The sequence below is a fragment of the Pseudophryne corroboree genome, chromosome 3 (genome assembly GCF_028390025.1).
Source record: "Pseudophryne corroboree isolate aPseCor3 chromosome 3, aPseCor3.hap2, whole genome shotgun sequence".
NCBI lineage: Eukaryota > Metazoa > Chordata > Amphibia > Anura > Myobatrachidae > Pseudophryne > Pseudophryne corroboree.
The window spans coordinates 717,981,781-717,994,734 of record NC_086446.1 but is presented as its reverse complement, the minus strand read 5'-3'; the positions used below and the strand labels follow the sequence as shown (position 1 = coordinate 717,994,734).

Genomic DNA, 12,954 nt, shown 5'->3' with positions numbered 1-12,954 from the left:
GGGTTTGGTAGACTTCTGCAAAGACCAAGTAGCTATGCAATGTTTGAGTCCTGCTGATGACCGTCAGAAATGGGGAAAAAGAAAACATTTCACAGATACATTACAAATTTTACCCGGTCATTCCTGTGTCTTCAGGGAATGACCTCCCAATTTATTAACCATTACCTCAGGCTTATCATCAGTCCTAATGATCACCTTTTCCTGACTACATATCATGGGTGTGGCCCAAAATTCTTCCTATGTGATCCCTGATTATAATTTGGTGTGTCATAACTTTGCTCATATTCATGTCTAGGGGGTCTGACTTTATGTGGGCTGTTGCAGTTGCTGGCATAATGCCCTTCTCTTTTACAAAGATAACAAGCCCTGGGCTTCCTCCAAGTGCCAGTGACCTGAGGTCTTGGTTGATTTGATGCCTCCTCAAACGCTTGGATGCTCATCACCATCAACCGCTTTCCCTGTACTTCCCTGACTCCTTGGATACCATGGTTATGTTGTTGTCTAGGGGGTTGATATGACTTTTGTCTACTTCTTGATCTACAATCTCTTGCAAAATGTCCCTCTTTGTGACAATGGTAACAAACTACCACATTTGAATTTCTCACAGGATTTTGGGTCTTAAGCTGGTGTGGCTTTTTGGTTAGAGCCTGTATACTTACAGCCATCAGCTTATTACTCCGTGACTCCCTGTGTCTGGTGATGTTCTGATCATGATCAATAACGGCCTCTCTTAATGTAGCCACCGAGATATTTCTCCAGTTTGGGTTGGTGGTCTGTACCCTTGTTCTCAACACCTCCTTTAAGCCATTCATTAATAACTTAACCGCTACTTATTTATGCTGTGCATTTGTTTTGATGTCTGTGATCCCAGTGTCTCTAGCCATTACTTGCAGTGCTCGATTGAAGTAGTCAGAAGTACTTTCCCTTTCTCCTTGTCTTATGGAGAGGATTTTGTTCCACTTGGCAATGGCTGGGAAATATACTCCTAACTGCTGGTTGATCTGCTTAATACATTCCTGATTGTTTTCCTCCGTACGAGGTACCTCTGTGTTTAATTTACAATCGGCAATAAATTTCGCAGGGTCAACACTGGAGGGCAAACATGCCCTCAGCACTGTCCTCCAATCTTTGTTGGTGGGTTCTGTGGAGTTTCCTAATTCTTTAATAAATCTCTGACATGCAACTAAATCTTCCCTGGGATCAGGGAATTCAGACATGATTGATCTCAATTCTGTCCGGGACCAGGGACGGCGCATTGCACTGTCCTTGACGGGAATGATTCCCTGATCGTCAGTCTTCCCATTGGGGACTGTGATCACCCTGACAGGACTTAATTCAATTACATCACCTTGTGTTGGTTCTACAATATGAGGTACATTTGTTTGTGCGTGATATATAACACCATACGTACCTGTGGACACGACCTCACCTGACCCTCCGTTAGGGGGTTTGATTACTGCCTTTACCGATTTGGTCGCGTCCACCTGGATGTCTTGTAGGATGGCTTCTGGAAGAGGTACCGACATCGTGCTGGGCTCACTTTCTTGTTTGTAATCCTGAGGGAAGTTTAACATGGGGTGCAACTTGCATGGGTTAATAGTTGTACATTTAAGAGTATTACAATTATCATCGTTACGTTTATTACAATTAGTCTTATCATCTATAATACAGTTGCTAAGTGCGTTTTTATCGTACACCATTGCGCCATTCTCTGCAACCATAATCCTCTCCATTGCCATGTCTCTCTTCCCAAGATGAGAGTCAGATATGTAAGTTAAATTTCTTTGCATTTCACTTTCCTGTTGCCACAATTTTAAATCATCATAATGTCTAATACGCCTTTTTGAAAACTTAATCAGGCACACTCTTCTCCTTAAATTCTGTAACACTTCTGGGTTAAAACTACCTACCCGGGGAAACTTTTCCCCGTCATGCACAGTCATCCTTTCCCATTCATTGCACAACATTTCTGTGTGATGACCATATTTCTCACACATGATATACCTTGCCGACCCGATTGGTCGGTTTACCAAATCAACCTGAACCTGGGTTGATCGCCCCTTACCTGAACAAGTGGCCCCCATCTCTGCAGGCGTTGCTTTCACTACCTCTGACTTCCAATCAGGGTCTCCGGCAACCCTCACAGAAAACCAAAATGTCCGGGGTAAGGCTGCGGTGGGGGTTTTGCCTCGAGGTCCGCCCACTTAACTCCGCCCACGTTGGCCAGTACTGCAATCACTGTTCCCAGAGCTGCTGTACCCAACCTAGGGCCCCTATGAACCTTTATTTACTGGGGCGTGTTGGACCTTCCAGTCCCCAGCAAGTATCGGTTGTTGGAATGTCCCCGAGTGATCAGGCTACTTCCCTTAAAATAAATTTTTTTACACAAATCACGTTAACAATGTGCAAGTAGCGTTCTTCTGAATTCAAGACACGCTAATGCACACAATCACATGCGGTACAATCGTATCTGCACACAAGCAACTAATCTTATGTGCGGAACGATCAGTGGAATTGAAAATTTCTGCTGCAAATTCCTTCAGCGATGAGCTTCTTTGGCCTATATGGGTCTCGCACCAACCCCTCTTCGGTTGTGCTCTCTACTTCTAGTCTGCTGTACCTGAACCTCTTGTTCTGTGACCTCCTGGTCTGTGACCTCCTGGTCTGTTATGTACAGCAGACTCTACTGCTCATTAATGTGTCGAGTCTAACAAGGGACGCCTCCCAAGCCACCCCACGATATCACTCTCGCTGGTGTATCTCTTTCTACTGGCCTATGGTTCCCACTTCCGTAATAAAAGAGAAATCTTATATATACACACACTCTTACCACATGTACACTTTAATTTTTATTTCTGCGCAGAAATCCTTTCATTCGGTATTGGCCTAACCCAGAAGAATTGCAACAGAGAAAGTCTTTTTCTTTTAACTTTTAAACTTTTGGATTTGAGATAGATTTGTGTTATTTTTCGCGTTATTTCCTTATCGCTTACTAAACAATACTATCGTGCGGTTTGTATCATGTGGGCGTATCCGTACGCTCCGTTGCGTAATACACGCTCCGTGCGTCGACCCTTGCTGCGTACGCCCTGCCCTTGTAAGGACACGTGTACACAGACCAAGTACGTCCACAGTTACACACTACACGTTTATCAATGTGAATGATTTTTAACAGTAATCCTTCACTGACCACCACTCAAATTTCCCTTGTATTCTAGGTGAGATTGTGTGCGTGCCTTTTACAATTATTCCCTTAAATATTACTTTTAACTATTAATAACAACAAATGTCTCAACACGTTTATCACTAGTATGTGGCAATCAGGAGACTGAGGCACGAAAACAATACTAAACAAGAAATACAGATGTGTATGCTTATTGCTTACGTTCGCAAAACAGAAACTAAACAGGTTTTAAAAGACAATAACGTACTGTTCCTACCTTTTGGTTCCGGATTCCTTCAGCACTCCTTACTAAGCGAAGCAGACGCTTATCTGGTCAGCACTACGAGGAATATTACCTCCCGCCTTTTGCTGACCGATAATGTCTGCTGGAATTACCTAGTGCAGATATGTGAAGAGCGGGCGAGTCCCCAATTGACAATGCCTATTCTATACCTTGTATAAAACACTCTAAAAGGTTAAAGAACACAGTACGCAATTGGCGTATGGAATACCGTAAGAGTACGCACGTAGCGTAACGAACGCTTAGCCGTGGACGAGACGCACGAGCGGCACGTTCGCTCACGGCTTAGAGCGTAAAGGCAAGCACGCTATAGGCTGGCGACTAACGTAATGATACGCTATCAGCGTAGCGGACGCTCGGGACCACGAGGAGATCACAAGCGGCGCTGACGCTCACAGTGTTAAACCTTTATAACTATACCATAAACAATGTACTTATACTGTAAACCCTTGTGCAGTGATAAGGTGTAAATGTAACACAGTGTAACCTTGTTAGTTTAAAAGCTGTATGAGCGTATGTGACGCTCTGAGAACCCCTTAGCAATATAATAAACACTCAAATACCGGTCTAAGGGTCTAACGCCTTTTAAGGAAATGAATGAACGTTCAATTGCAAAAGAATAATACAATACAAGTTATACACTACCAAGATAACATAAAATACCTAACCGAATCACTACACATAAAATACAATAAAGATACAATTACATTTAAGGGGGAAGGAGAGAGAGAATGGCTTATAACATTAAAATAAGAGACAATATGGTTGCAGAGAACTTACGCACCAGGGGAAACAATCGCAAGCGCCTTTCTGGATATCCAGCTCCCGATTATCAGCAATGAGAACCGTTGAAGAGAGTAGAGAGCTGGCCCAGATCGGCTTGTCCTTTTATATACTACACACAATACAGTACAATGGTCCCTACATTCTTATTGTTCATTGGACACAGGAATTCGTCTTCGCATTATAACAAAAGGTCATAGGTTGGTTCATACAGGTGGGCTGTGACTATTCCTAACTGCTCAGGTGGGTGGGAAACTGGGTTTCCCGCCGCATGGGTAATAAAGTGCAAATATAGTAAATGTCCATAAACTTCTTATGTCCATAACTATACGCACGAGCGATTAATCCGCTTCAAACCAACACCGGAATATTGCTAATTATATTCTCTTCCGATGGGTACTATACACCACTGTGTAACCCCTGTCTGACCCTTCGTATCAAACAAAGAGGGATCTCTTTGTCCCCGAACATACTACATTAACTAAACTTTCAGATTCTATCAAAGGGACCATAATCTACAAAATACATTATATGAATAAAATATGTTACGATTGAGTCGCCCGCTAGACGAACACAAACTCTACCGTAAATGCGCATACCGCGCGTCCGCGAGTGCACGCGACCGCGAGTATACGCACGCACGGGAGGGCTCATGCACGTGCAGCAGGCACACGCATGAGGTGCATATATGGCAGTGTGAAGAGTGATATTTTTCTGACTTTGACAGCTCTGTCAGCTGCCTTTATTCCGGGAGTGGACAACTGGGAAGCAGACTTCGTCAGCAGACACGATCTCCATCCAGGAGAGTGGGGACTTCATCAAGAAGTCTTTGCAGAGATAACAGGTCTCTGGAGAATTCCTCAAATAGACATGATGGCGTCACGCCTCAACAAGAAGCTTCGGAGGTACTGTGCCAGGTCCAGGGACCCTCAGGCAGTAGCGGAAGACGCCCTGGTGACACCGTGGGTGTTTCAGTCGGTCTATGTGTTTCCTCCTCTTCCTCTCATCGCAAAAGTTTTGAGGATCATAAGACAAAAAAAGAGTACAGACAATACTCATTGTTCCAGACTGGCCTCGAAGGGCCTGGTACTCAGATCTTCAGGAAATGATCACAGAAGATCATTGGCCCCTTCCTCTCAGGGAGGACCTGTTGCAGCAGGGGCCCTGCGTGTTCCAAGACTTACCGCGGTTGCGTTTGATGGCATGGCGGTTGATCGCCGAATCCTAGCTGGGAAAGGTATTCCGGAGGAGGTCATACCTACTCTGATAAAGGCTAGGAAGGAGGTGACGGCGAAACATTATCACCGTATCTGGCAGGAGTATGTCTCTTGGTGTGAAACCAAGAATGCTCCTACGGAAGATTTCCATATGGGCCGTTTTCTCCACTTCCTACAGACAGGAGTGGATATTGGCCTGAAGTTAGGCTCTATTAAAGTACAGATTTCGGCCCTATCTATATTCTTTCAGAAGGAATTGGCTTCTCTACCAGAAGTCCAGACTTTTGTAAAGGGAGTGCTGCACATCCTGCCTCCTTTTCCTTCCAGTGGCACCCTGGGACCTTAACATGGTGTTACAGTTCCTTAAATCTCACTGGTTTGAGCCCCTTCAAACGGTTGAATTGAAATTTCTCACCTGGAAGGTGGTCATGTTATTGGCCTTGGCATCTGCAAGGCGTGTGTCAGAATTGGCGGCCTTGTCTCACAAGAGCCCCTACTTGATTTTTCATGTGGATAGAGCGGAATTGAGGACTCCTCCTCAATTTCTGCCTAAGGTGGTGTCTTCATTTCATATGAACCAACCTATTGTGGTGCCTATGGCTACGAGTGACTTGGAGGACTCCAAGTCCTTGGATGTAGTAAGGGCCTTAAAAATTTATGTAGCTAGGACAGCTAGAGTGAGGAAAACAGAAGCCCTGTTTGTCCTGTATGCGGCCAACAAGGTTGGCGCACCTGCTTCTAAACAGACTATTGCTCGCTGGATCTGTAACACGATTCAGCAGGCTCATTCTACGGCTGGATTGCTGTTACCAAATTCGGGAAAGGCCCATTCCACTAGGAAGGTGGGCTCTTCTTGGGCGGCTGCCCGAGGCGTCTCGGCATTACAGCTTTGCCGAGCAGCTACTTGGTCGGGTTCAAACACTTTTACTAAATTCTACAAGTTTGATACCCTAGCTGACGAGGACCTCGCATTTGCTCAGTCGGTGCTGCAGAGTCATCCGCACTCTCCCGCCCGGTCTGGAGCTTTGGTATAAACCCCATGGTCCTTACGGAGTCCCCAGCATCCTCTAGGACGTATGAGAAAATAGGATTTTAATACCTACCGGTAAATCCTTTTCTCTTAGTCCGTAGAGGATGCTGGGCGCCCGTCCCAGTGCGTACTGTATCTGCAGTTAATTGGTTATGGTTACACATGTTGTGTTTCCTTTCAGTCAGTCTGTTGCTGACGTTATACATGCCATGGCATGCGGTATGCTATTATTGGTCGTGTTTACACACAGGTTGTGTTACAATTTCGGTCAGCATATTGCTGTATAAGAGAAAATAAGATTTTAAACTTACCGGTAAATCTTTTTCTCCTAGTCTGTAGAAGATGCTGGGCGCCCGTCCCAGTGCGGACTACCTCTGCAAGACTTGTATAGAGTTGTTGCTTACATAAGGGTTATGTTACAGTTTGAATCGGTCTTTGACTGATACTGCTTTTTGTTTATACTGTTAACTGGTTGCGTGTATTCCAGGTTATATGGTGTGATTGGTGTGGGCTGGTATGAATCTTGCCCTTAGGTTAACAAAATCCTTTTGTCATATTGTCCATCTCCTCTGGGCACAGTTCTCTAGCTGAGGTCTGGGGGAGGGGCATAGAGGGAGGAGCCAGTGCACACCCATACTAAAAGTTCTTTATAGGTACCCATGTCTCCTGCGGAGCGCGTCTATACCCCATGGTCCTTACGGAGTCCCCAGCATCCTCTACGGACTAGGAGAAAAAGATTTACCGGTAGGTTTAAAATCTTATTTTATTCTCCCTCTATGGGTGTCGTGGACACCCACGGAGGGAGAATATGTCGGGATTGTGCCGGTCGGGATTCCGGTGTTGGTATTACGACCGCCGGGATTCCGTTTGGCGGAATCTTGACCGCATCCCCTCTCCTTGTGCATACATAGGTGCACACATATTCCGTGTTCACATTGTCAGAACTATTAAACATTGCAATGCTGAACAGATAGATAGATAATAGATCTAACTATATATTAACATGGGCATTGATACCTGTGTCTACAGAACTCTGATCTCTGCTCATTTTCTGAGCATCTGAGCTGCAGCACCAGTAAAACAGCTGTCTGTACAAGCCAATTAGTCAAGGTTGTCATTTATCACAATAGAAGCTAGTGTTGGCACAGTGATTAGCATTGCTGCTTTGCAGCGCTGGGGACTCAGATTGGACAGTGCCCCAGGCTGCTGTGCATGTGGGGTTTCCACATTCGCCCCTGGGTTCATGTGCGTTTCCCACGATTGCTCCCTCCAATGGAATATAGACAAGCTGGCAGGTTCCCTGCTTTATGACCACATTGCCCCTGGTACCTGCGGTAGAGAAATTAGATAGGTCCACTGAGTAAGGACTGGATACAATTCTGTTGGTACAGCGCTGCTGACTATGCTGGTGCTCTATAAATACAGGGAAAGGAAGAAGGGCTGGTGAAATGTATAGTGTCTGATCATTCTAAATTCCAGTCTTAAGAAACCTGTAGCAAGTTCTTAACAACTTATTTATATTCAGTGCCGTAACTAGGGGTGTACAAGCAGTGCCGCCGTCCAGGGTGCGGAGCGATGTGGGCAGTGCGGCCCCTGCATTTGGCTAGCAGGCAGCTAGAATCGCAGCTGCAGTGTCGCAGGATCATCTTCCTTTGGATGCACCTGACATCAGTAGCGGATCTTGCTACGGGCAAGCAGGATTTTTGCCCGGGGCGCCGCCTTCCAGAGGGCGCCGCCACCGTGGCAAGATCTGCTACTGGTGCTGCCTGGTGCTGTTTAGATGCCCTGTGCTCTGCGGTGCACGATGAAGTCATCGCGCACCGCACTGCATTGTGGGAGCAGCACATAGACACTAGGGGTCATGATTGACCTCTAGTGTCTATGCGGTGCTATGGGAGAGACGTCATGAAGTCTCTCTCATAGATCCGAGGAGCGGCGCCGGCAGCCGGAGACGGAGGGCAGCGGCGGTCGGGAAGCAGGAGCGGGGATTGTAAGTATTAATTTATTTTTATTTTATACTATACAGGGGGCAATACTACTGGGGGCACAGTACTGGGGGCAATACTACTGTGGGCACAGCTTCAGGGGGCATAACTGACCATGCCCCTTCTCCATGAAGTCACGCCCCTATTTTTTCGCCCAGGGCTCCGCAAGGTCTAGATCTGTCCCTGCCTGACATGCACACACAGCTCTTAGGGCTAAAACACACTACCCGGTTTTTGCCGGCCGGGAAAAAGCCGGACGGCTTTTTCCCGTGCCGGCATTGTAGTTAACAGTGTGAGGGCTAGGGTCCCTTCACACTGCACGGCCCCGGCCCGGCTGCCGGGTTGCAGCCGGGTCTCACCACTGGAAGGTCCGGCGGCCGGTCGGCCGCCGGGCCGTCTTTGCAGCCAGTGAACCGTGTGTGTGAAGGGGAGCTTTCACACACAACGGTTTTTTCTCAAGCCGTGTCTGATGCTGCGCATGCGCACAGCATTACACACGGCTCAAAGCCGTCCTGTGTGCGAGACTCTGCCGGTTTCTCCCGGATGGCAAAAAGCCGGACAAAGTTTGTACGGCTTTTTGCCATCCGGGAGAAACCGGCAGGTGTGTTACAGCCCATACAGCCCCCCAGAGCTCCAGTGCTGTTATTCCTGTCGCTGCTGGCCCCGCCCCCTTTGCATGATGTCATGTCTTGCACTTAGGAGTGTGGCTGACACCGGGCGCAGAAAAGTCATAACCGCTTATGTAGCACACGTACACTATGCAGCATTTTACTCATTCACATCAGGCCCTGCCCCAGTGCAGCTTACAATCCACTGTCCCTACCACATCTAAATTATGTTTTATTTTGTCAGAATCCAATTAGCCTGCCAGTATGTTTTTTTATTGTACCCAGAGGGGGTAGGTTGTGGAACTACAATACAAGTCCAAGCATGGAGCTACAGTAGAGTAGAACATGCTTCTTGGGACACTGGTATTGCCTATACCTGGCGAAGCAGGGACGCCCATGTCCCTTCACCCCCGCCCCCTGCAACCCTAGCAGCCCCCCCTCCCCATCTGTCACTGTGAGCATGTCTCCTTTAAGAGGGCGGGGCTTGCCGTGTTCCGTGACGTCTCGGCTCCCCGCCCCTGTCCCCCCGCTCGGTCCCCGCGGCTGAGTGCTGCCATAGAGGAGCGGTGCTGGGGGCTGCAGGAGCCAGACACAGTGCAGCCTCATCCCCGGCCGCTGCCACCGCACTGCGCCCTGTCCCCGGGAAGCCGCCTGCACAGGCCGCCGCCCCTCCTCCTACTCCCCGCCCCCCAGCCACCGCTCTCCGGAGAAACTTGCAGAGCTCGGAGCTCATCCAACAGCAGCAGCGGCAGCGGAAACTTTCCCAGGGTCGGCCCGGCATGGCTTCATCTGCTGCGGGCAGGCTGGAGGTGTAGAGGCGGTCGGGGATGTCCCTTCGGGTCAGGAGCCTTCCTTGAGCGCTGGGGCTGCCCGGCTGAGCGGATAGAGTGTAGCCCTGGGACAGGCTCCATTCCCGGCTGAGCCCCGGGATCTCCGTGTGAGTGCTCGCTGCTTCTCCTGGGCACAGCATGGCGGGGAGAGCGGCTGCCCCGGGCACCGGGATCCTGCTGGTGACAGCCAACGTCGGGACCCTGTTTGATGATGTGAGTAGCGCAGGACACACGCAGGCGACTCGCTCTGTACTGTGAGTGATGCTGCAGCCAGGAAGTGTACACACTGGCCGCTATAGAACGCACACACTGGCCGCTATAGAACGCTCACACTGCCCCTGTCGCTGTAGATCGCTCACACTGCCCCTGTCGCTGTAGATCGCTCACACTGCCCCTGTCGCTGTAGATCGCTCACACTGCCCCTGTCGCTGTAGATCGCTCACACTGCCCCGGTCTCTCCCGCTGTAGATCGCTCACACTGCCCCTGTCTCTCCCGCTACAGAACGCTCACACTGCCCCTGTCTCTCCCGCTACAGAACGCTCACACTGCCCCTGTCTCTCCCGCTACAGAACGCTCACACTGCCCCTGTCTCTCCCGCTACAGAACGCTCACACTGCCCCTGTCTCTCCCGCTACAGAACGCTCACACTGCCCCTGTCTCTCCCGCTACAGAACGCTCACACTGCCCCTGTCACTCCCGCTACAGAACGCTCACACTGCCCCTGTCACTCCCGCTACAGAACGCTCACACTGCCCCTGTCACTCCCGCTACAGAACGCTCACACTGCCCCTGTCTCTCCCGCTACAGAACGCTCACACTGCCCCTGTCTCTCCCGCTACAGAACGCTCACACTGCCCCTGTCTCTCCCGCTACAGAACGCTCACACTGTCTCTCCCGCTACAGAACGCTCACACTGCCCCTGTCACTCCCGCTACAGAACGCTCACACTGCCCCTGTCACTCCCGCTACAGAACGCTCACACTGCCCCTGTCACTCCCGCTACAGAACGCTCACACTGCCCCTGTCACTCCCGCTACAGAACGCTCACACTGCCCCTGTCACTCCCGCTACAGAACGCTCACACTGCCCCTGTCTCTCCCGCTACAGAACGCTCACACTGCCCCTGTCTCTCCCGCTACAGAACGCTCACACTGTCCCTGCCGCTGTAGACCGCTCACACTACCCTTGTCTCTCCCGCTACAGAACGCTCACACTGCCCCTGTCTCTCCCGCTACAGAACGCTCACACTGTCTCTGTCGCTGTAGAACGCTCACACTGCCCCTGTCTCTGCCGCTGTAGAACGCTCACACTGCCCCTGTCGCTGTAGAACGCTCACACTGCACCGGTCTCTGCCCCTGTAGATCGCTCACACTGCCCCCCGTGTCTCCCGCTACAGAACGCTCACACTGACCCTGTCTCTGGCGCTGTAGAACGCTCACACTGACCGTGTCAGTCTGGGATACAGATAGAACGTTGGAGTATACAATGTGTCTCCTTGCGTTCCATACCACTTCTCTTGCCCCAGCGTATGACCCCTCTGTCTGCTCACTCTATGTAGTACAGCATGTGTGACTGTATGCTCTTGTCAGTTTTATATCCTTGTACTGCGCTACAGAACAATTGTGGCACCTTATAAATAAGATAATTATAACTCAACTTCAATTCCCTAGTATCCCCAACAGGTCATGTTTTCGGCATTTCTTGCACAGGTGAAGTTAATGCGTTACATATTACGTTTGCTTTGTCAGAAATAATTCCACCTGTTTCCACAGACAAACGTGAAAACATGACCTGTTTGGGTAAGAGTGTGTGTGTGGGGGGGTCCTTGAGCAATGGAGTTAAAAACTGGTGTCTGAGCCATTGCCTATTATAATTTATTACTTTAACAATCAATGCATATTTGATACATAATCTATTTTTGTGACTTCCATCCAAATGTTGATGACTGTAGTGGTTGGTGAGTGTTTAAGCCGGAGGTTCTCAAACGTGGTCCTCAAGGCACCTCAACAGTCCAGGTTTTAAGTATATCCATGGCTCAGCACAGATGGTTAAATCAAATTGACTGAGGCGCTAATTAATACCCCTTTTCCACTACCTTTTTAAACACTGGTAAATGCGCGGGGTTGCGCATTTACCCGTGTTTTTTCCTAGTGGCCGGATATCTTGCCGGGTTGATCACGTGTTCAACCTGGTAAGCTGTGTAGGGTAAACGGAAGCCGTGTCGCTCCCGTTCACAGTGAATGGAAGGGCGGGGCTGGGAGATCATGTGATCTCCCAGCGCCGCCCCTGCCGCGTCACCAACCAATATGCCGGGTTGGTGACCGCTGTGGGAAAGGGGGCTGTAGCACGGGTCGCAGCCGTGTCAGACTCCCGGCTGTGACCCGTGCTACAGATGGAAAAGGGGTATAAGTCACGTGTGGCCAAGCATGGATATGCTTAAAACTTGGTCTTGAGGACCGCATTTGAGAACCTCTGGTTTAAACTATAGCATCAGATAAGACTGCTCAGTTTAATTGCTATGATTACCTGGCTGTTCTGTTGTCGCAGGGTAGAGAGAGTGGCTTTGTATCACAGTGTACAGCCCAGCACGTGTGTGTTTACAGCCGGGGTTGGGAACCTTTGGCTCTCCAGCTGTTGTTGAACTACACATACCAGCATGTCTTGAAACAGTTTTGCTATTTGGCCATGCTAAAACTGTTGCAGGGCATGCTGGGATGTGTAGTTCAACAACAGCTGGAGTGCCGCAGGTTCCCCATCCCTGGTTTACAGTATGTATGACCTGTAGCTTCGAGCACGTTTTTTGTACTGTGCAGGCTTCATCCAGCAGTGGCTTTTTGTTATAGCGCATAAATCTTTTGCGCTCTTGAAACCCTCTCAGAAATTGTGACTTAAGTGTGCGCTCAGGCTTCTGCCTCCCACGTTGCGGAAGAAGCACTTGGTGGTTGAGCAGAGATGTTTCTTTGAATTTGGATCTAGCAGCGTGCACATATAAACAAACACACCAGTGACAGTTGCTGGTGGAAATGGAAAGTAAAC

The 12,954-nt window shown here is 49.1% G+C and overlaps 1 protein-coding gene across 4 annotated transcripts in view; it reads left to right on the top strand.

The window, feature by feature from the left end:
- INPP5A (inositol polyphosphate-5-phosphatase A) overlaps positions 1-12,954 on the top strand; it is a 911,370-nt gene that overhangs the window by 61,144 nt on the left and 837,272 nt on the right. The window contains exon 1 of one of the 4 annotated variants that reach the window (XM_063962168.1): positions 9,597-10,130. The exons of 2 other annotated variants lie outside the window; for them this stretch is intronic. In XM_063962168.1, coding sequence (XP_063818238.1) covers positions 10,056-10,130 — 75 coding nt within the window. In that variant the 5' untranslated portion in view covers positions 9,597-10,055. Of the gene's footprint in view, positions 1-9,596; positions 10,131-12,954 lie in introns of those variants that run through there. One more of the 4 variants, XM_063962170.1, reaches the window with a different exon arrangement.